The sequence below is a fragment of the Phalacrocorax carbo genome (genome assembly GCF_963921805.1).
Source record: "Phalacrocorax carbo chromosome 29 unlocalized genomic scaffold, bPhaCar2.1 SUPER_29_unloc_2, whole genome shotgun sequence".
Lineage (NCBI taxonomy): Eukaryota > Metazoa > Chordata > Aves > Suliformes > Phalacrocoracidae > Phalacrocorax > Phalacrocorax carbo.
In genome coordinates this window covers 953-22,705 of record NW_026990232.1, presented here as the reverse complement: position 1 = coordinate 22,705, position 21,753 = coordinate 953, and the positions used below count along the sequence as shown (strand labels likewise).

Here is a 21,753-nt window from a genome sequence, read left to right as displayed (position 1 = left end):
GGGTTGGTGCCGCGCCACGCCTTTTTTCCTCCAACCCGCCAATCCCCACCCCCGTCCCCTCGCCACCGCCCCGCCCCTCTTCTCGCGGGACCGGCCGCTCTCGCGGGATCTCGGCGGGGCCGGGGCTCTGTGTAAGATGGCGGCGGCGGCGGCAGGAGGCGGCCGGGCCCGGTGCTGACCCCCCCCCCCCCTCCCCCCCCCCCCCCCCAACCCGACCTTTCTCTCGTCTCCCCTTTTATCCCAGTTACCTCCAACACCCCCTTAGCAGGTACCGGCCGGGCCGCGTGGGGACCGGGGTGGGGGGACGTATTGGGGGGGGGGGCTCGGCTCAGCCGCGGCTCCCTTGCCCTTAAGGAACGGGGGGGGGAGGAGAGCTGGCTCCGTCATGCGGAGCCCGCCCCGCCCGCCCCCCCCCAGATTCCCGTGCTTTGGGGGTCCCTTTTTCTTCTCATACCATCCCCCCCACCCCCCCCGCAGCTTCGCCGTGATTTAGGCCCCCCCCCCCCGTGATTTAGGCCGCTCCCCGTCTTTTAAGACCCCCTCCTCGGTGTTTTGGGGTCCTCCCCCGTTATTTACCACTCCCCCCCCCCCCCCCGATTTACACCCCCCACCGGTGTTCTGGGGTTTCTCCCTTCATGATTTATGTTCTCCCATAATTTAGATTCTCATTCGGTATTTTGGGGTTCTCCTTCATAACTCAGGAGCCCCCCAGGTCTCCCCATAACTTAGGGCCCCCCACCAGCAGTCTCATACTATTTAGGGGATCCCTTTACCAGCCCCCCCCCCCCTTTCTCCAGGTCCCCAAGATTTACCCGCCCCCCCTCCATGATTTACACCCCCGTGTCTTCAAGTCCTCAGGATTTAGGGGTTCTCTCTGTGCCTCCCCAATACTTAGGGACCCCCCATTCCTCTAGTGATTTAGGGCTACCAGCATTTAGGGCCCCCTCCCCCCCCGATTTGGGGGCCCCTTTCCTGAGACTTAGGGCCTTCCCCCTCAGCTCCCCTTGAATTTAGGCCCCCCCCACTTTAATTTACCCCCCCACCACCATTTAGGGCCCTCCCCAGCATCACTCTGCTTCCTCTCTACAGCTTACTCTGCCCACCCCCGGGGTCTCCCCATCATTTAACTCTTCCCACAGGGGACCCCAAACCTCCAAACACCCCCCCCAAATTTTTGCTCCCCCCCCTTCCAGAAGCACCCAGCTTTCCCCCGCCCCCCCCACGGCGAGTGACTGGGCCAGTGCCGGGCCGAGGATGGACTGGTTGTGATTCCCGGTAAGGGCCCCCCCTTTTTATTCCACTGTGGCCCCCCCACTTTTTTGTGGGGGGGGCGGGGGGGTATCCCTAAAATATGGGAGGGGGTTTTGAAACCACCCCGGGGGGGGTACGAGGGAACAGGATGGCATGGAGGGGGGATTCTGGAGGTTTTATGGGGGCCCCCCCCAAAAGGAGCCCTTTTCTGTGAGGGGGCCCCCCCCCAAAAGGGGCCCTTTTCTGTGAGGGGGCCCCCCCCCAAAAGGGGCCCTTTTCTGTGAGGGGGGGGCCCCCAAAAGGGGCCCTTTTCTGTGAGGGGGGGGCCCCCCAAAAGGGGCCCTTTTCTGTGAGGGGGTGCCCCCCCAAAAGGGGCCCTTTTCTGTGAGGGGGGGGGCCCCCAAAAGGAGCCCTTTTCTGTGAGGGGGGGGCCCCCCAAAAGGAGCCCTTTTCTGTGAGGGGGGGGCCCCCCAAAAGGAGCCCTTTTCTGTGAGGGGGGACCCCCCAAAAGGAGCCCTTTTCTGTGGGGGGGGGGCCCCCCAAAAGGGGCCCTTTTCTGTGAGGGGGTCCCCCCAAAAGGGGCCCTTTTCTGTGAGGGTGGGCCCCCCAAAAGGAGCCCTTTTCGGGGGGGGGGTGCCCCCAAAAGGAGCCCTTTATTTGGGGGGGGGGGGGGGGGGGCCCAAAACGAACACTTTTCTGAGCGGGGGTGTGCCCCAAAATGACCTCTTGGGGTGGGGGGGCCCAAAAGGAGCCCTTTGCCATGGGGGGGGGGGGCCAAAAAGGAGTCATTTTCAGGGGGAGCACCCCAAAAGGAGCCTTTTCTCCAAGGGGGGGCCCCCCCCAAACACCCCCCCCAAACACCCCCCCCCAAACACCCCCCCCCATTTCCAATTTGATGCGTCACCGTCACCGAACCGGCCGTGCCGGCGCCGCGGGGAGGGGGGACAGGACGCGGCCACAACGGGGTGGGGGGTGGGGGCCGGCCCCGCGGGCTTAATTAGGGCACTAATTAGCTTCCCCTCATTAGCCTGGCGGTGTTAATTAGGGGGGGTGTGTGATTATTGGGGGGGGGGGAGACACCCCCACGCCGCCGCGGGGTTTTGCACATTCATTGTTCAGCCGGCGGCCGCGACGTCATCGCCGGGCGCCGCGACGCCGAGTCCCGCCGAAACCCACGCCGGGGTGGGGGGGGGTCACCCTGTCACCCGTGGGGCGGGGGGGGGGGCGCAAAGGGGCTCTGTGTGTTCCCCCCCCCCCCAAAAAATAACCTTTATTTACAGGCGGAGCGTGAGGACGAGGCCAAACCCCCCCCCCCCCTCCCCAAAATGAAAGTGGATCGGACAAAGTTAAAGAAAACCCCTACTGAGGCGGTGAGGGGGGGGTCGGGGACACCCTGGGGGGGGTCGGGGACACTCGTGGGGGGGTCCCACGGGGTGGGGGAGGGGCGTTAAGTGACAATATGTCCGTTCCCCCCCCCCCCCCCCCCCAAATTTCTCAGCCCGCCGACTGCCGGGCCCTCATCGAGAAGCTGAAAGCGTGCGGCGACGAGCAGCTGCTGGCCGAGCTGCAGCAAATCAAGACATGGAACATCGGGAAGGTGGGAAACGGGGCGGGGGGGACGGACACGGGGGGCCCTGAAATTTAAGGGGGGGCACCCCGAAATTTGGAAGGGGAGCTCAGATTTTGGGGGGGGGGCGGGGGCACCCGACAACGCGAAGCGTCGCCCTTTGGGTGACGCCGGGCTCGGCCCCGAAGCGCTCGCTGCCGTGGGGGTGAGCCCCCTCCTAAAATGGGGGGGGGGCACCCCGGTTTTGCCACAGAATGGTGGGGGGCACCCCGCTTTTCCCCACAGCGCCCACAAAATGGTGGGGGGTACCCAGTAGCACCCCTAAAATTGGGGGTGGGGGGGCACTGTGCTTTTCACAGACCCCCCTCCAAACCCCAAGGAGAACCCCTCTGGAGCCCTAAAATGGTGGGGGGCACCCCAGTTTCCCCACAGCCCCCCCCAAATGGCAGGGGGGCACCCCCATTTCCTCACAGCACCTATAAAAGGAGCAGATAAGTCTTACAGCCCCCCCCCACATGTTTGGGGACACCCCAATTTTAGCGCAGCTCTTCACAAAATTGGGGGGGCACCCCGATTTCCCTATAGCACCCCCAAAATGGGGGGGTGCCCCACTTTACCACATTCTTCTTGCAAATGGTGTGTGTGGGGGATGGCACCCTAATTTTCTCCCCAGCCCCATTTATAGGTCCTGAGGGGGTACCCCGATTTCCCCCAAAACTGGGGGTGGGGGGCACCCTGGTTTCTCTGGAGCTTCCCTAAATTAGAAGGGGGGCACCCCAAAATAGCAGGGGAGGACCCCAAATTCCTTATTGACCCCCCCTTTCCCAAAATGGGCACCCCAGTTTCCCCACAGTTCTCTTAAAAGGAGGGGGGGCACCCCCATGTACCCACAGTCCCCTCAAAAGGGCACCCCAAATTCCCCACAGCTCCCCATAAAGAGCACAGGGGCACACCAAAACCACCAAAGGGACACCCCAGTTCCCCCAGAGCCCCCCAACTTCCTTGGGGCTGGCCCCGCTCTGAGGATTTCTCCTTGCAGACCCCCAAAATCTCGAGGGGGGCACCCCAATTTCCCCACAGCCCCCCTAAAATAGTACATGGCACCCCCAAACCACCAAGGGGGCACCCCAGTTCCCCTCATAGCCCCCCAAAAAGTCACCCCAGTTCCTCCGGAGCCCCCCAACTTCCCTGGGGCTGGCACGGCTCTGAGCGTCTCGGCATGCAGAGCCCCAAAATCTTGGGGGGGTGCACCCCAATTTCCCCACGGCCCCCCTAAAACATCAATGGGGCACCCCAAAAACACCAAGGGGACACCCCAATTCCCCTATAGCCCCCCAAAGGGACACTCCAGTTCCCCCAGAGCCCCCCAGTTCCCTGGGGCTGCCACGGGTCTGAAGATTTCTGCTTGCAGAACCCCAAAATCTCGGGGGGGGGCATCCCAATGTCCCCACGGCCCCCCAAAACCAGCATGGGGTACCCCCAAACCACCAAAGGGAGACCCCAGTTCCCCTTTAGCCCCCTCCAAAGGGACACCCCAGTTCCCCCAGAGGCCCCCCAGTTCCCTGGGGCTGGCACAGCTCTGAGGATTTCTGCTTGCAGAACCCCAAAATCTCGGGGGGGGGCACCCCAATTTCCCCACGGCCCCCCTAAAAGGGTACAGGGGCACCCCCAAACCACTAAGGGGGTTCCCAATTCCCTCATACCCTGCCAAAAGGACACCCCAGTTCCACCAGAGCCCCCCAACTTCCCTGGGGCTGGCACAGCTCTGAGCATCTCGGCTCACAGAGCCCCCAAAACTCCAGGTGGGCACCCGAGTTTCCCCACAGCCCCCCTAAAACAGTACAGGGCACCCCCAAACCGCTAAGGGGACACCCCAATTCCCCTGTAGCCCCCCAAAACTAGCAGGGAGAAGGAGCAGGACCCCGTTTCCCTGCCCTGAATTGGGAACGGGGCCCACCCCCATTGCACATAAGGGGTTCAGACAGGGTGGGGCGTCCCTCTGTGGCCCCCCAAAGATATCGGGGGGGGTTACTGATGGTTCTCTCCCCCCTGCCCCAACATCCGTGCCCCCCCCCGCCCCGAAATCCAGTGCGAGCTCTACCACTGGGTGGATCTCTTGGATCGCTTCGACGGGATCCTGGCGGAAGCCGGTCGACCGGTGGAAAACATGTCGTGGATGCTGGCTTGCGACCGGCCGGAGCGCGAGCAGCTCAAAGCCCTCCTCTTGGCTCTCCTCAACTTCACCGCTCTCCTCATCGAGTACAGCTTCTCCCGCCACCTCTACAGCTCCATCGAGGTACCGGCAAAGGGGGGGGGGGGAGGAACCCCCTAAAAAACCCACAACCCCCCTGCTTTTTGAAGGAGGGGGGGGGTTTTTTGGCCTTGTCGCTTGACGGTCGCGGGCGGTGTCGCGCAGCACCTGACGACGCTGTTGGCCTCGTCGGACATGCAAGTGGTGTTGGCCGTGCTCAACCTCCTCTACGTCTTCAGCAAACGCTCCAACTACATCACGCGCCTGGGGTCCGACAAGCGAAGCCCCCTCCTCTCCCGCCTGCAGCACCTGGCTGAGGTAAAGGGGGGAGGGGCAGCGCCCCCCGCCCCCCCCCCTTTTTATTTTTGGGGGGTGTCCCCTCGCCGTCGCGTCGATGGTGACCTCGCTGGTTTTGTCGCTTTGCGCAGAGCTGGGGCGGGAAAGAGAACGGATTTGGGTTGGCCGAGTGCTGCCGGGACCTCCACATGCTGGTGAGCTTCAAGTTTGGGGGTACCCCGGGGTCCCCCAGAAGGGTCTTGTCTCCTGCTGTCCCATCAACGGGGTCCCCCCAGCGCTGTCCCGGGGTCCCCCCCGTCACATCCCGGGGTCCCCCAACGCTGTTTTGGGTGTATTTCGCACGTCCTGGGGTCCCCAGGGCCATCTTGGGGTCCCTGAAATCCATCCTGTGTCCTCTTGGGGTGATTTGGGGTCCCCCAACACTGTCCTGGGGTCCCCCAGCGCTGTCCCAGGGTCCCCCCATCACATCCCAGGGTCCCCCAGTATTGTTCTGGGTGTATTTTTCGCATCCTGGGGTCCCCTAAATCCATCCTGTGTCCTCTTGGGCTGCTTTGGGGTCCCCCAACACTGTCCTGCCCCCCTCTGTCATGGTCTAGGGTCCCCCAAAACTGTCCTGGGGTCCCCCCATCACGTCCTGGGGTCCCCCAGCGCTGTTTTGGGTGTCTTTCTCACGTCCTGGGGACCCCAGTGCCATTTTGGGGTCCCCAAAATCCATCCTGTGTCCTCTTGGGGTGCTCTGGGGTCCCCCAACACTGCCCTGCCCCCCTCTGTCATGGTCCGGGGTCCCCCACAACTCTCCCGTGTCCCCCTGTCGTGTCTCGGGGTCTCCCAGTGCTCTCCGGTGTCCCCCAACACTGTCCCGGGTCCCCCCCCCGTCATGTGCAGGGTTCCCCAGTCCCCTTCAGTCCCCCCCCCGGTGTCCCTGGGCCCGATCCTGTCCCCCCTCTGGTGCCCTGGTGTCCCCGGGCCCGATCCTGTCCCCCCTCTGGTGCCCTGGTGTCCCCGGGCCCGATCCTGTCCCCCCCCGGTGCCCTGGTGTCCCTGGGCCCGATCCTGTCCCCCCTCTGGTGCCCTGGTGTCCCTGGGCCCGATCCTGTCCCCCCTCTGGTGCCCTGGTGTCCCTGGGCCCGATCCTGTCCCCCCTCTGGTGCCCTGGTGTCCCTGGGCCCGATCCTGTCCCCCCTCTGGTGCCCTGGTGTCCCTGGGCCCGATCCTGTCCCCCCTCTGGTGCCCTGGTGTCCCTGGGCCCGATCCTGTCCCCCCTCTGGTGCCCTGGTGTCCCTGGGCCCGATCCTGTCCTCCCTCTGGCGCCCTGGTGTCCCTGGGCCCGATCCTGTCACCCCTCTGGCGTCCTGGTGTCCCCACAGCAGACCTTGCCACCCCTCTGGTCTCTTCCTTGCCCCCCACCCATGGGAGGGGACACCCCCATCCCCTCCCCGCTCACCCCCATGTCCGCGTGTCCGTCCCGCGCCCCGCAGAAGTACCCTCCCAGCGCCACCACCCTCCACTTCGAGTTCTACGCCGAGCCGGGTGTTGAGGTGAAGGTGGACAAGCGGGTGAGTGACAGGGGATGCTTGGGGATGTGGGGGGGCCCCCCAAAACACGGGGGGCCCCCCCTAACCCCCCCGACCCCCCCTCAGGCCACCAGCACCACCCTACACTACATCCACATCGAGCAGCTGGACAAGGTGAGTGTTGCGGGGTGCTGGCGTCGATTTGGGGGGGGTCCTGCCTCAAAAGGGGGGCCCCCCTTCTCTCTGCACCCCCATTTTCCTCTCTGCACCCCCATTTTTCTTTCTGCACCCCCATTTTCCCCATGTCCCCCCCTCCCCCAGATTTCGGAGAGCCCCTCAGAGATCATGGAGTCCCTCACCAAGATGTACAGCATCCCCAAAGACAAACAGGCGAGTGGGGCGAAAACGGGGGGCACCCCGGGGGTTTTGGGGGGCGCAGACAGATACGAGGAGGGGGTGACCCCCCCCCAAAATCCTCCCTGACCCCCCCAAATCCTTCTGCGCCCCCTCCTACAGATGCTTCTGTTCACCCACATCCGCCTGGCCCACGGCTTCTCCAACCACAAGAAGCGACTGCAAGCGGTGCAAGCGCGGCTCCACGCCATCTCCATCCTGGGTGAGGGGTTAATTAATGCTAATTAAAGGGGTTTTTTGATTAGAGAAGGGGCGTTTTAATTGGGGGGTGGTGGTTTTGGGGGGCTTTTTGGGGTGACACCCCCCCTTACTTCCCTCTCTTCCCCGCAGTCTACTCCAACGCCTTGCAGGAGTCGGCCAACAGCATCCTCTACAACGGCCTCATCGAGGAGCTCGTGGACGTCCTCCAAATCACCGACAAACAGCTAATGGTGAGGAAACCCCCCCAAATGACGCCCCCCCCAGCCCCCCAAACCCACCCCCCGGCTCACTTTGTGCCCACCCCCACCCAGGACATTAAGGCAGCTTCGTTACGAACCCTCACCTCCATCGTCCACCTGGAGCGAACCCCGAAGCTGAGCAGCATCATCGACTGCACCGGCACCGCTTCCTACCACGGCTTTCTGCCCGTCTTAGTCCGCAACTGCATCCAAGCCATGATCGGTGGGTTCGCTCGCACCCCGAGGGGCACCCCTACCTTTTTTTGGGGGGGTTTAACCCACCCTAACGCTCTCCTGACCCTTCCCAGACCCCTCCATGGAGCCCTACCCCCACCAGTTCGCCACCGCTCTCTTCTCCTTCCTCTACCACTTGGCCAGCTACGACGCCGGCGGCGAGGCACTGGTCTCCTGCGGCATGATGGAGGCGCTGCTCAAGGTGAGCGCGAAGCCGCCGCGAGGCTCCCGAAATACGTTGGGGAATCCCCTCGAACCCCCTTTTTCTTTTCGTTTTTAATTCTTTTAACCCTTTAAAAGGTGATCAAGTTCCTGGGGGACGAGCAGGACCAGATCACCTTCGTCACCCGAGCCGTGCGGGTGGTGGATCTCATCACCAACCTCGACATGGCCGCCTTCCAGTCGCACAGCGGCCTCTCCATCTTCATCTACCGCCTCGAGGTAGCGCGTCCCCCTCCCTCCTTTATAATTCCGGGGCTCCTCCCGAGGTTGGTTGGGGTTTTTTTGGGGTGCTGAGGGGTTTCTCTCCCCCCCCCTTCCCCAGCACGAGGTGGATCTGTGCCGCCGCGAGTGTCCCTTCGTCATCAAGCCCAAGGTGCAGCGTCCCCCCGCCGCCGCCCTCCCCGAGGGCGAGGAGATGGAGACGGACATGGAAGGTGGGGAAAGGAGTTAAAAACGGGTGTGTCGTCCGTCCCCCTCCCCAAAATGTCACTTGTCCCCCCTCCTGACGTCCCCGTCGCCCCCGCAGTGACGGACGTGGCCATGGAGAGCAGCCCCGGTCCCTCGAGCGACACCCGGCAGGATCCGGCGAACGCCGCCGTCCCCAGCACCAGCGCCGCCGCCTCCTCGTCCCCCCGCGGCGGTAGGCGACACCCCGGCTTCGGGGGGGCGTTGGGGACGCCGTGGGGCGGGGGGGGGGCTCACACCTCTCTCTCTGTGTGTGTCCCCCCCGCCCCAGGCGTCCAGTGCATCCCCCAACGCGCCGCTTTGCTCAAATCCATGCTGAATTTCCTGAAAAAAGCCATCCAAGATCCCGCTTTTTCCGACGGGATCCGACACGGTGAGTGTCCCCAGCCCCAGGGGGATGTTGGGGGGGGGGATATGGGACGCATCACCCCCCTGACCCCCCTTTTTTTGTGGCCCCCCCCCACCCCAAAAGTGATGGACGGCTCGCTGCCCACCTCCCTGAAGCACATCATCAGCAACGCCGAATATTACGGCCCTTCGCTCTTCCTCCTGGGTGAGCTTCGCCTCCAAAACCCCCCAGCGGGGATGTGGGGTGGGAAAAGACAGATTTTGGGGGGAGGGGGGGGGAGTTCCACCCCCCCAAAAAAAGAAAAAAAAAACCCCCCCCGCCCCCCCTCTCCTCAGTGCCCCCCGTCTCTCTCCTCCCGCCGCAGCGACCGAGGTGGTGACGGTCTTCGTGTTCCAGGAGCCTTCGCTGCTCTCCTCCCTGCAGGACAACGGCCTCACCGACGTCATGCTGCACGCGCTGCTCATCAAGGACGTGAGTTTACGCCCCCCCCGCAGCCCCCCGATACCTCCCACCCCTTCTTTTTCTCTTTTTTTCATTATATTTGGGTGTTTTGTGTGTTGTTCTTTTTTTGGGGGGGTGTCAGGTCCCGGCCACCCGCGAGGTTTTGGGTTCGTTGCCCAACGTTTTCAGCGCGCTGTGCCTCAACGCCCGGGGCCTGCAGTCGTTCGTGCAGTGCCAACCCTTCGAGCGGCTCTTCAAGGTGCTGCTTTCGCCCGACTACCTCCCCGCCATGCGGCGCCGGCGCAGCTCCGACCCCCTCGGTGAGCGGGGGGGCTTCCCGTCGCTTTGGGGGGGTATTGTGGGTATTTGAGGGGGATTTGCGGCGTGTTGAGGCGGGTCCAGGTCGTTTTGAGGAGGTTCAGGTCATTTTCGGGGGGGTTGTTTGTATTTGAGGGGGGTTCAGGTCGCTGGGGGGGGGTTCAGGTCGCTTCGGGGGGGGTTCAGGTCGCTTTGGGGGGTGTTGTTGGTATTTGAGGGGGATTCAGGTCGTTTTGGGGGGGATTCAGGTCGTTTTGAGGAGGATTCAGGTCGTTTTGGGGGGAATTGTCTGTGTTTGAGGGGGATTCAGGTCGCTTTGGGGGCGGTTCAGGTTGCTTTGGAGGGGTTGTTTGTATTTGAGAGGGATTCAGGTCGTTTTGGGGGGGTTCAGGTCGTTTTGGTGGGATTCAGGACACTTGGGGGGGTTTGTATTTGAAAGGGATTCAGGTCGTTTTTAGGGGGGTTCACGTCGCTTTGGGGGGAATTGTCTGTGTTTGAGGGGGATTCAGGTTGCTTTGGGGGGATTGTTTGTATTTGAGCGGGATTCAGGTAGTTTTGAGGGGGGTTCAGGTCGTTTTGGGGGGGATTCAGGTCGTTTTGAGGAGGATTCAGGTCGTTTTGGGGGGGATTCAGGTCGTTTTGAGGAGGATTCAGGTCGTTTTGGGGGGAATTGTCTGTGTTTGAGGGGGATTCAGGTCGCTTTGGGGGCGGTTCAGGTTGCTTTGGAGGGGTTGTTTGTATTTGAGAGGGGTTCAGGTCGTTTTGGGGGGGTTCAGGTCGTTTTGGGGGGGGTTCAGGTCGTTTTGGGGGGGTTCAGGTCACTTGGGGGGGTTTGTCTGTATTTGAAGGGGATTCAGGTCGTTTTGGGGGGGGTTCAGGTCGTTTTGGGGGGATTCAGGTCGTTTTGAGGGGGGTTCAGGTCACTTTGCGGGGAATTGTTTGTATTTGAGGGGGATTCAGGTCAGTTTGGGGGGATTCAGGTCAGTTTGGGGGTGGTTGTTTGTGTATGAGAGGGATTCAGGTCGCTTTGGGGGGATTCAGGTTGTTTCAGGGGGTTGCCTTTGCTTTTGGGGGGGTTTAGATCGTTTTTGGGGGGATTGTCTGTGTTTAAGGGCGTTTAGGTCGGTTTGGGGGTAATTGTCTGCATTTGGGGAGGGATTTAGATTGTTTTGGGGGGGATTTTCTGTATTTGACGGGGGTTTGTCTCGCTTTGGGGGGTTTGTGTCGTTTTGGGATTGTCTCGAGGGGGATTCAGGTGGTTTTGGGGGGGTTTGTCTTCATTTTTGGGGGGTTCGTGTCGCTTTGGGCGTTTTGCTTCAGTTTGGGGGGTTCAGCCTCGTTTTTGGGGGGGGTCGCTGTATTTTGAGGGGGGTTCGCTTGTGTTTTGGGGGGCTTGTCCATATTTGGGGGGGGCTTGCCATTATTTTGGGGGGGCTTGGCTTTATTTGTGGGGGCTCACCTTTATTTGGGGGGGATTCCCATTATTTTGGGGGAGGATTTTGTATATTGGAGTGGATGCGCTTTGTTTTAAGGAGGACCTGCTTTATTTTGGGGGGGGTTGGCTTTATTTTGGGGGAAATTCTCCTATTTTTGGGGTGTCACAGCGAGGGGGACTGCAGAGAGCTGCCCCACCGCCATCCCCACCCCCTTCATTTTTGGGGTTGTTTCTCTCCCGCCAAGAAACCCCTCATTTTTGGGGCGCTTTGTTTAAGAGCGGGGGGTGTTCCTTTTCACTCTGGGGACCCTCCCCCTTCCTTCCCCCGCCCCCCCCCCCCCCCAAATCTCTGCCTTTCCCCTCACAGGAGACACGGCCTCCAACTTGGGCAGCGCCGTGGACGAGCTGATGCGGCACCAGCCCACCCTCAAGACCGACGCCACCACCGCCATCATCAAGGTGACGCACGACGGACAGCTTCGGGGTCCCCAGACCCCCTTAAAATGAGCCTTTCTTTAAAATTTACCGTTTTATTCTCTATTTTTATAGCTTTTAGAGGAGATTTGCAGCCTGGGCCGGGACCCCAAGTATATCTGCCAGAAACCCTCGATGCAGAAGGCCGACGGGACGGCGGCAGCGCCCCCTCCTCGTTCCCCTCACGCCGCCGAAGAAGCCTCGAGCGAGGATGAGGAGGAGGAGGAAGTTCAGGCCATGCAGAGCTTCAGCGCCACCCAACAGAGCGAGGCCGAACCCAGCCAGCAGTGAGTGCTGTTTTTTGGGGGGACACACACACACACACACACCCCCACCCCCCGAGGGAGGTTTTGGGGTGGGGGGGATGTGGGGGCACCCCTCGACGTCCCTCTCTTTGGTTTTAGGGTGGTGGGCACGGAGGAGCGCATCCCCATCCCCCTGATGGATTATATCCTCAACGTGGTAAGTTAAAAAAGAGGGTTCACCCCCCCTTTTTAGGGGGTTTTAGGGGCCCCCCCAATCCCCCCCACGAACCTCAAAATTTCCTTTTTTCAGATGAAATTCGTGGAGTCGATCCTGAGCAACAACACGACGGACGATCACTGCCAGGAGTTCGTGGCCCAACGGGGGTTGCGCCCCCTCGTCACCATTTTGGGGCTCCCCAACCTTCCCGTCGACTTCCCCACCTCCGCCGCTTGCCAAGCCGTGGCCGGAGTCTGCAAATCTATCCTGGTACGGGGGGGACCCCAAAAACGTTCGGGTGGGGGGGGGCAAAAAGGGGGAGGGGGCCCCAAAAAGGCTGGGGGTGGGGGCCGAAAGGTCCACGGAGGGTTTGGGGGGGATGTAAGAAGGTTTAGGGGGACCCCGAAATGGTGATGGGGAGTCAGGGGGGGCGGGCAGGGGCTGAGGTTGTCCTTTGCCCTGGTGAGGGGGAGTGGGGGACCCCAAAACGGCTTGGGGGGGCCCAGAAAGATCCATAGAGGGTTTGGGGGGGACCCTGAAATGGTGATGGGGAGACGGGGGGCGGGGTGGGCAGGGGCTGAGGTTGTCCTTTGCCCTGGTGGGGGGCAACGGGGGACCTCCAGAAGGGGAGCAGAGTCTAGGAGGACCCCAAAAAGGCATCCAGGGGTTTGGGAAGACCCAAAAAAGGCATGAGGGGGGTTGAGGGGGGACCCCAAAAAGGCCCATAATCGTTTTTGGGGGAGCGGGATCCTAAAAAGGTCTCGAATTTTCCCCCAAATTCGATGTTGCCCCCCCCAAATCGATTTTGAGGTCCCCCAAATTCGATGTTGCCCCCCCCAAATCCAATTTCACTCCCCCAAATTCGATGTTGTTGCCCCCCAATTCGATTTTGAGGTCCCCCCACAAACTTTGGGGTTCTTCCCCAGACTTTGAGGTCCCCCCAAATTCGATGTCGCCCCCCCAAATTCGATGTCGCCCCCCAAATCCCGCCCCCCACCCCCCACCCCCCCCGACGTGGCCACCCCCCGAGCCCGCCGTCACCCCCGGCGCGCGCGTGCCGCGCCCCCGCCGCCCCCCCCCCCCCCACAGACGCTGTCGCACGAGCCGAAGGTGCTGCAGGAGGGCTTGCTGCAGCTGGAGGCCGTCCTGTCGGCGCTGGAGCCCCTCCACCGGCCCATCGAGGCGCCGGGGGGGTCGGTGCTGCTGCGCGAGCTGGCGGGGGCCGGCAGCGTCCCCGACGCCACCCTCTCGGCGCAGGCCACCCCCCTCCTCCACGCCCTCACCGCCGCCCACGCCTACATCATGATGTTCGTCCACACGTGCCGTGTCGGGCAGGTAAATGAATTCCGGGCCAAACCCACCCCCCTCTATCCTCCACCGCCCCCCCATTTTCCCCCCCGTGCCCCTGTTTTGGGGTTTATTGCTCTCCCCCCCCCCTTACTTTTGCCGCGGCGCAGAGCGAGATCCGGGCCATCTCGGTGAACCAGTGGGGATCCCAGTTGGGATTGAGTGTTTTGGGGAAACTGAGTCAGCTCTACTGCTCCCTGGTGTGGGAGAGCACCGTGCTGCTCTCGCTCTGCACCCCGAACAGGTACGCGGGGGCTCGGGAGGGGGTTTGGGGGGGTCAAAAGGGGGTTTGGGGGGCTCGGGAGGGGGTTTGGGGGGGTCAAAAGGGGGTTTGGGGGTCTCGGAAGGGGGTTTGGGGGGGTCAAAAGGGGGTTTGGGGGGCTCGGGAGGCGGTTTGGGGGGTCAAAAGGGGGTTTGGGGGTCTTGGAAGGGGCTTTGGGGGGGTCAAAAGGGGGTTTGGGGGGCTCGGAAGGGGGTTTGGGGGGATCAAAAGGGGGTTTGGGGGCTCAGGAGGGGGTTTGGGGGGGTCAAAAGGGGGTTTGGGGGGCTCGGAAGGGGGTTTGGGGGGGTCAAAAGGGGGTTTGGGGGGCTCGGAAGAGGGTTTGGGGGCTCAGAAGGGGGTTTGAGGGTTTAGGAGGGGGTTTTGGGGGGTCAGGAGGGGGTTTGGGAGGCTCAAAAGGGGGGTTGGGGGCTCAAAAGGGGGATTGGGGGCTCAGAAGAGGGTTTGGGGGGTCAGAAGGGGGTTTGAGAGTTTAGGAAGCGTTTTTGGGGGGTCAGTAGGGGGTTTGGGAGGCTCAAAAAGGGGTTTGGGGGGCTCAGAAGGAGGTTTGGGGGCTTGGAAGAGGGTTTGGGGGGTCAGAAGGGAGGTTGAGGGTTTAGGAGGGGGTTTTGGGGGGTCAGGAGGGGGTTTGGGGCGGTCAGGAGGGGGTTTGGTGGTTTTGGGAGGGGGTTTGAGGGGTCAGGAGGGGGGTTTTGGGGGGGTCAAGAGGGGTTTGGGGGGCTCACGGGGGTTTTTTGGGGTCAAAAGGGAGATTGGGGGGCTCAGAAGGGCGTTTGGGGGGCCCAGGAGGGGGTTGGAGGGGTCAAAAGTGGCTTTGGGGGGGTCAGGAGGGGGTTTGGGGGTCTCGGAAGAGGGTTTGTGGGGCTCAGGATGGGGTTTGGGGGGCTCAAAGAGGGTTTGGGGGGTCAGAAGGGGGTTTGAGGGTTTAGGAGGGGGTTTGGGGGGGTCAGGAGGGGGTTGGGTGGTTTTGGGAGGGAGTTTGAGGGGTCAGGAGGGGGTTTTGGGGGGTCAAGAGGGGTTTGGAGGTGTCAAAATTGGGTTTGGGGACTCACAGGGGTTTGGGGGGTCAGGAGAGGGTTTGGGGGCTCGGAAGGGAGTTTGGGACGTTCGGGAGGGGGTTTGGGGGGCTCAGAAGGGTGTTTGGGGGGCCCAGGAGGGGGTTGGAGGGGTCAAAAGTGGGTTTGGGGGGGTCAGGAGGGGGCTTGGGTGGCTCGGAAGAGGGTTGGGGGCTCAAAAGGGGTTTGGGGGGCTGGGAAAGGGGTTTGGGGGGTCAAAGGGGGATTTGGGTCAGTCAGGAGGGGGTTTGGGGGCTCAGAAGGGGGTTTTTGGGAGTCAAAAGGGGGATTGGGGGACATGAAACAGGATTTTGGGGGGGTTGAGGAGCACCCCAGGGGTCCAAAAGGGCGTTTGGGGGGATCCGGAGGGGGTTTGGGGGGATCAAAGAGGATTTTTGGGGGGCTGAGGAGCGGCCAAGGGGGTCAGAAGTGGGTTTTGGGGGGTTTTGGGGGGTTTTGGGGAGCAACATGAGGTGTGAGAGACCATCTTGGGGGGGGTCCAGGAGGATTTGGGGGGGGCCTGAGGAGAATCTTGGGGGGCTTCGATAAGATTTTGGAGGGGATTCAAGAGGATCGGGGGGGCTGGGTGGATTTTGGGGGGCTGTGGGGCACCTTGGGGGGGCTGGGGAGCATCTTTGGGGGGGGTGTGTGCTTGGTGAGCAGTGGGGTGCAGCCCCCACACCCCCAAAGAGATGAAGAGGAGCATCCCCTCCCACGTGGGGTATCGGGGGGGGGGTGGGGGGGCTCTTAGGGGGTGTAGGGGGCGCCGAGGAGCCCCCCCCCAAAGCGGGGACCCCCCAGTGACCCCCCGTTTTCGCCCCAGCCTCCCCCCGGGGTGCGAGTTCGGGCAGGCCGACATGCAGAAGCTGGTGCCCAAGGAGGAGAAGGCGGCGCCCAGCCCCCCCCAGGGCGGCAAGCGGGCAGGTGGGTTTGGGGGGGGGCTTTAGGGGTGGGGGGTGTCTTTGGGGGGGTCTTTAGGAGGGAAGGGGGGTTTTGGGGTGTCCCTAGGAGGGGGGTCACTAGGAGGGGCGCTTTGGGGGTCTTCAGAAGGGTGGGGGAGTCTTTGAAGGGTCTTTAGGAGGGAAGGGGTCTTTTGGGGGGCTTTAGGAGGGAAGGGGGGTTTTGGGGGGCCCCTAGGAGGGGGGGTTTGGGGGGGCTTTGGGGGGTGTGTCTTTGGGGGGGTCTTTGAGGGGGTCTTTAGGAGGGCAGAGGGGGTCTTTGAGGGGGTTTTCAGGAGGGAAGGGGGGTTTTGGGGGGTCCTTGAGGGTAGGGAGGTCTTTGGGGGGGGTCTTTAGGAGGGAAGGGGGGTTTTGGGGGGTCCTTGGGGGGGACCTTTGGGGGTCCCTAGGAGGAGGGGTTGGGGGGGGTCTTTAGGAGGTTGGGGGGGACCTTGGGGGGTCCCTGGGGGGGACCTTTGGGGGGGGGGGTGTGTGTGTCTGTCAGAGGGCAGGGGCCTTGTTGGGGGGTCATTAAGGGGGGGGGGGGGGCGTCTCTGCGGGGTGCAGCAGCACCTTTGGGGTGCTCACCCGCCCCCCCTCCCGCCCCCCCCCAGAGGGCGAAGGGGAGGGCGGCCCCGGGGGGGCGGGGGGCGTCGGCGACCCCCCCCCAGCGCAGGGGCTGCTGGAGGGGATGGGGCTGGAGGGCGAGGCCCTGGCGCCCATGGAGACGGACGAGCCCGGCGCCGCCGACCCCAAGGCCAAGGGCAAGATCACGCCCGCCATGGCCGCCCGCATCAAGCAGATCAAACCCCTGCTCTCCGGTGAGGGGGGGCCGCCGCCCCCGCCCCGAAACTGGGGGGGCCCTGAAAAGGGGGGGGCCCTGAAAAGGGAGGGGTGGGAGTAGAGGCCAGATATTGGGGGTATCTGTTGGGGGGGGGTATCTGGGTTCTGGGGTCCCCAGGAGCTGGATTTGGGGGTCCCTGGGGTGTTGGGTGCCCCCGGGGTGTTGGGTGCCCCCAGGGTGTTGGGTGCTGGGTGTTGGAGGTCCCCAGATGTTGGGTGCTGGGTTTTGGGGTCCCCAGGGTGTTGGGTGCTGCGGGGTCAGGTGCCGCAGAGGGGGTCCCCAAGGGGGTCTCCGGGGTGTTGAGGGGTCAGGTGCCGTGGTGGGGGTCCCCGGGGGGTTGGGTGCCGCAGAGGGGGTCCCCAGGCAGTTGGGTGCCACGGGGGGGGTCCCCGGTGGGTGAGGTGCCATGGCGGGGGTCCCCAGGGGCTGGATTTGGGGGTCCCCAGGGTGTTGGGTGCCCCCAGGGTGTTGGGTGCTGCGGGGACAGGTGCCGCAGAGCGGGTCCCCAGGGGGGTCTCCGGGGTGTTGGATGCTGGGTTTTGGGGGTCCTCAGGGTGTTGGGTGCCCCCAGGGTGTTGGGTGCTGGGTTTTGGGGTCCCCAGGGTGTTGGGTGCTGGGTTTTGGGGTCCCCAGGGTGTTGGGTGCTGCGGGGTCAGGTGCCGCAGAGGGGGTCCCCAAGGGGGTCTCCGGGGTGTTGAGGGGTCAGGTGCCGTGGTGGGGGTCCCCGGGGGGTTGGGTGCCGCAGAGGGGGTCCCCAGGCAGTTGGGTGCCATGGGGGGGGGGTCCCCGGTGGGTGAGGTGCCATGGCGGGGGTCCCCAGGGGCTGGATTTGGGGGTCCCCAGGGTGTTGGGTGCCCCCAGGGTGTTGGGTGCTGCGGGGACAGGTGCCGCAGAGCGGGTCCCCAGGGGGGTCTCCGGGGTGTTGGATGCTGGGTTTTGGGGGTCCTCAGGGTGTTGGGTGCCCCCAGGGTGTTGGGTGCTGGGTTTTGGGGTCCCCAGGGTGTTGGGTGCTGGGTTTTGGGGTCCCCAGGGTGTTGGGTGCTGCGGGGTCAGGTGCCGCAGAGGGGGGTCCCCAAGGGGGTCTCCGGGGTGTTGAGGGGTCAGGTGCCGTGGTGGGGGTCCCCGGGGGGTTGGGTGCCACAGAGGGGGTCCCCAGGCAGTTGGGTGCCACGGGGGGGGTCCCTGGTGGGTCGGGTGCCATGGCGGGCCAGGTGCCATGGCGGGGGTCCCCGGGGGGGGTCTCTGGGGTGTTGGGTGCTGGGGTTTCGGGTGCCGCAGCAGGGGTCCCCGGGTGGTCGGGTGCTGCAGGGGGGTGTCCCTGGCGGGTCGGGTGCCATGGCGGGGGACCCCGGCGGGTCGGGTGCCGCAGAGGGGGTCCCTGGGGTGCCATCGGCGCTGTGCCCCCCCCTCCCGCAGCGTCGTCGCGCCTGGGCCGGGCGCTGGCCGAGCTCTTCGGGCTGCTGGTGAAGCTGTGCGTGGGCTCGCCCGTGCGGCAGCGCCGCAGCCACCACGCCGCCGCCGCCGCCCCCGCCCCCACGCCCGCCGCCCGCGCCACCGCCTCCGCCCTCACCAAGCTGCTCACCAAGGGGCTCAGCTGGCAGCCCCCGCCCTACACCCCCACCCCCCGCTTCCGGTGAGCCCCGGGGGGGCTGGGCGGGGCCCGGGGGAAGGGTGGGGTTGGGTGGGGCCAAGGGGTGGGGAAGGGGTGGGGCAGGGTGGGGCTGGGGGAAGGGGTGGGGCTGGGCGGGGCCCGGGGGAAGGGTGGGGTTGGGTGGGGCCATGGGGTGGGGCAGGGGAGCCAAGGGGGAGGGGTGAGGCTGGAGGGCGGGGGAGCTGTGGGGAAGGGGTGGGGTTGGGGTGGGGTCAAGGGGAAAGGGTGGGGCTGGAGGGCGGGGGAGCTGTGGGGAAGGGGTGGGGTTGGGGTGGGGTCAAGGGGAAAGGGTGGGGCTGGAGGGTGGGGGAGCCGTGGGGAAGGGGTGGGGTCAAGGGGAAAGGGTGGGGTTCTGAGGGAGGGAATGGGCGGGGGAGCCAAGGGGAAGGGGTGGGGGTGGAGCCAAGCGGGGTGGGGTGAAAGGGTGGGGTTGGTGGGGTGGGGACAAGGGGTGGGGCTTGGTGGGGTGGGGCCAAGGGGGAGGGGAGGAGCTTAGTAGGGTGGGGCCAAGGGGTGGGGCTTGGCAGGGGTGGGGCCAAGGGGGAGGGGCTGGTAGGGGTGGAGTTTGGTGGGAGGCATCTGATTGAGGGGTGGGGCTTGGCTGGGGTGGAGCTGAGGGGTGGAGCCAAGGGCAAGGGGTGGGGCTTGGCTGGAGCGGAGGTTGGGGTGGAGTTAAGGGGCGGGGCATGGGTGGGGCTGGAGGCAGAGCCAAGGGAAGGGGTGGGGCTTTGGGGGTGGAGCCAATGGGGAAGGGGTGGGGCTTAGGCGGGGCAGGGTTTGCATCCCCTGCCTCCTCCCAGAACCCAGAGCTGCACCTAGGGTGGGGCCGCCGCCCCGTGGGCGGGGCCTGGCCCCCCTCATTCCATCGCCTTCCCTCCCTTCACCTTCCTCTTCCTCTTCCTCAGGCTGACGTTCTTCATCTGCTCGGTGGGCTTCACCTCCCCCATGCTCTTCGACGAGCGCAAGTTCCCCTATCACCTCATGCTGCAGAAATTCCTCTGCTCCGGCGGCCACAACGCCCTCTTCGAGTAAGCCCGGCCCCCCAACCCCCCCCAAAAACGTGGGGCGACCCCCCTGTAAACCCCTCCAACCCCCCGTAAACCCCTCCAACCCCCCGTAAACCCCTCCAACCCCCCGTAAATCCCTCCATAAACTTCTCCAACCCCCCTATAAACTACTCACAGACCCCACAACCCCCCCCGAAATCCTTCCCATCCCCCCCCGAAATCCTTCCCATCCCCCCCCGAAATCCTTCCCATCCCCCCCCGAAATCCTTCCCATCCCTCCACAAATCCCTCCACTCCCCTCAACCACCCCGTAAACCTCTCCAAGCTCCCCCTGAACCCCCCCAAACTGCCTCTGACCCCCCCAAGCCTCTCTAACCCCCCCAAACTCCTCTCAAGCTCCCTTAATCTCCCTCCAAACCTTCCAAACTCTTCCAGTCCTCCTGCAAACTCCTTCAAATACCCCCCTAATCCTCCAGTGCCCCCCCAGAACCCTCTCAAGCTCCTCTGGTCCTTCTCCAAGCCCCCCCAAATCACACCAACCCCCCAAAAATCCTGCTAAACCCCCCAAACTCTACAACGCCCATCCTAATCCCCTTCTGAGCCCCGTCAACTTCTCCACACCCCCCAGTCTCCCTCCAAGCCCCCCAATCCCCCTCCAACCCCCCCAAACTCCTCCAACCCCCCTGCAAACTCCTTCAAATCCCCCCCAAACCCTTCAATGCCCCCCAAACCCCTGTCAAGCTCCTCTAATCCCTGTCCAAGTCCACCCAACTCTTCCAACCCCACCAAACCCCCTCAAATCCCACCAAACGCCCCCAAAGCCTCCAGTGCCCCCCAAACCCCTCTCAAGCCCCCTAACTCTGCCACTCCCCCCAAGCTCCTTCAAATCCCTCTGCAAACTCCTTTAAATCCCCCCCAACCCCTCTCAACCCTCTCTCAAGCCCCCCAAATCCCTCCAACCCCCCCCAACTCTTTCAAATCCCCCTTAAATCCCTCCAACGCCTCTCCAAAACCCTCTCAAGCCCCTCTAATCCCCCTGCAACCCCCCCAAATCCCACCAAACCCCCCAAACTCCTTCAAATCCCCCCCCACACACCCTCCAACGCCCCCCCACCCGCCTTATTTCCACCCCCTTTATCCCATAGGACCTTCAACTGGGCGCTCTCGATGGGGGGTAAGGTCCCGGTGGCGGAGGGGCTGGAGCACCCCGACCTCCCCGACGGCACCGGCGAGTTTCTGGACGCGTGGCTGATGCTGGTGGAGAAGATGGTGAACCCCAGCACGGTGCTGGAGTCGCCCCACGCTCTGCCCGCGAAGGCTCCCGCCCACGGGCAAGCCCATTTCAGCGCCCTGAGGTTCCTCGTCGTCACCCAGAAGGTGGGGGTGGCGCTTTGGGGGTGCGGGGGGGCGAACTGGGGGCTTGGGAGGGGCTGCGGGGGGAATTTGGGGGGCTGCGGAGGGGATTGAGGGGCTTGGGAGGGGCCGCAGAGGGGGTTTGGGGGCACAGGGGGACTGTGGAGGGGGTACATGGGGGCTGCGGAGGGGATTTGGGGGAGCAGGGGGTTGTGGAGGGGCTGCAGGGGGAATTTGGGGGGCTGCAGAGGGGGTTTGGGGGCACAGGGGGACTGTGGAGGGGGTACATGGGGGCTGCAGAGGGGATTTGGGGGAGCAGGGGATTGTGGAGGGGCTGCAGGGGGAATTTGGGGGGCTGCAGAGGGGATTTGGGGGAGCAGGGGATTGTGGAGGGGCTGCAGGGGGAATTTGGGGGGCTGCAGAGGGGGTTTGGGGGCACAGGGGGACTGTGGAGGGGGTACATGGGGGCTGCAGAGGGGATTTGGGGGAGCAGGGGGTTGTGGAGGGGCTGCAGGGGGAATTTGGGGGGCTGCAGAGGGGGTTTGGGGGCTTGGGAGGGGCCGCAGAGGGGGTTTGGGGGTGCAGGGGGCTGTGGAGGGGACTTAGGGGGTGCAGAGGGGCGCCCAGAGGGGACTTGGGGGGCATGGGGTGAGGGGGGGGAGGGCACCCAGTTGGCCTCATCGTCCCTCGCGCTCTAGTGAGGGCTGTGGGACCTTCTGGGACATGGGGGGGGGTGTCGGTCCCCCAATTTCCCTTGGTGCCCCCTCAAATTGCCTTGCTGCCCCCCCAACACCCCCCAAATTCCCTCAGTGCCCCCCCAACACCCCCCAAATTCCCTCAGTGCCCCCCCAACACCCCCCAAATTCCCTCCGTGCCCCCCCAAATTCCATCGACGCCCCCCCAACACCCCCCAAATTCCCTCCGTGCCCCCCCAAATTCCATCGACGCCCCCCCAACACCCCCCAAATTCCCTCGATGCCCCCCCAACACCCCCCAAATTCCCTCACCAATCCCCCAACACCCCCCAAATTTCCTTGGCGCCCCCTCCAATTCCCTCAGCAGCACCTCAAATTCCCTCGCCACTCCCACAACACACCCCAAATTCCTTCCGGACCCCCCCCAAATTCCCTTGCCGCGCCCCCAA

The 21,753-nt window shown here is 64.2% G+C and overlaps 1 protein-coding gene across 1 annotated transcript; it reads left to right on the top strand.

Moving 5' to 3' along the window:
* Positions 1-112: 112 nt before the first annotated feature.
* LOC135310728 (E3 ubiquitin-protein ligase HUWE1-like) lies at positions 113-20,653 on the top strand (the record flags this gene model as incomplete). The annotated part of the gene is made up of 32 exons (XM_064439685.1): positions 113-268; positions 1,194-1,275; positions 2,532-2,621; positions 2,750-2,848; positions 4,908-5,114; positions 5,235-5,387; positions 5,498-5,560; positions 6,845-6,922; positions 7,007-7,054; positions 7,202-7,270; positions 7,397-7,496; positions 7,625-7,725; positions 7,807-7,957; positions 8,043-8,170; positions 8,269-8,409; positions 8,513-8,624; positions 8,717-8,830; positions 8,927-9,028; positions 9,128-9,208; positions 9,369-9,475; positions 9,588-9,765; positions 11,566-11,657; positions 11,748-11,959; positions 12,077-12,134; positions 12,228-12,404; positions 13,224-13,469; positions 13,592-13,725; positions 15,640-15,740; positions 16,369-16,575; positions 18,015-18,231; positions 19,155-19,277; positions 20,402-20,653. Coding segments are annotated over exons 3-32 (3,896 nt in total), but the record flags the coding sequence as incomplete, so codon positions are not given.
* Between the last annotated feature and the right edge of the window lie 1,100 nt (positions 20,654-21,753).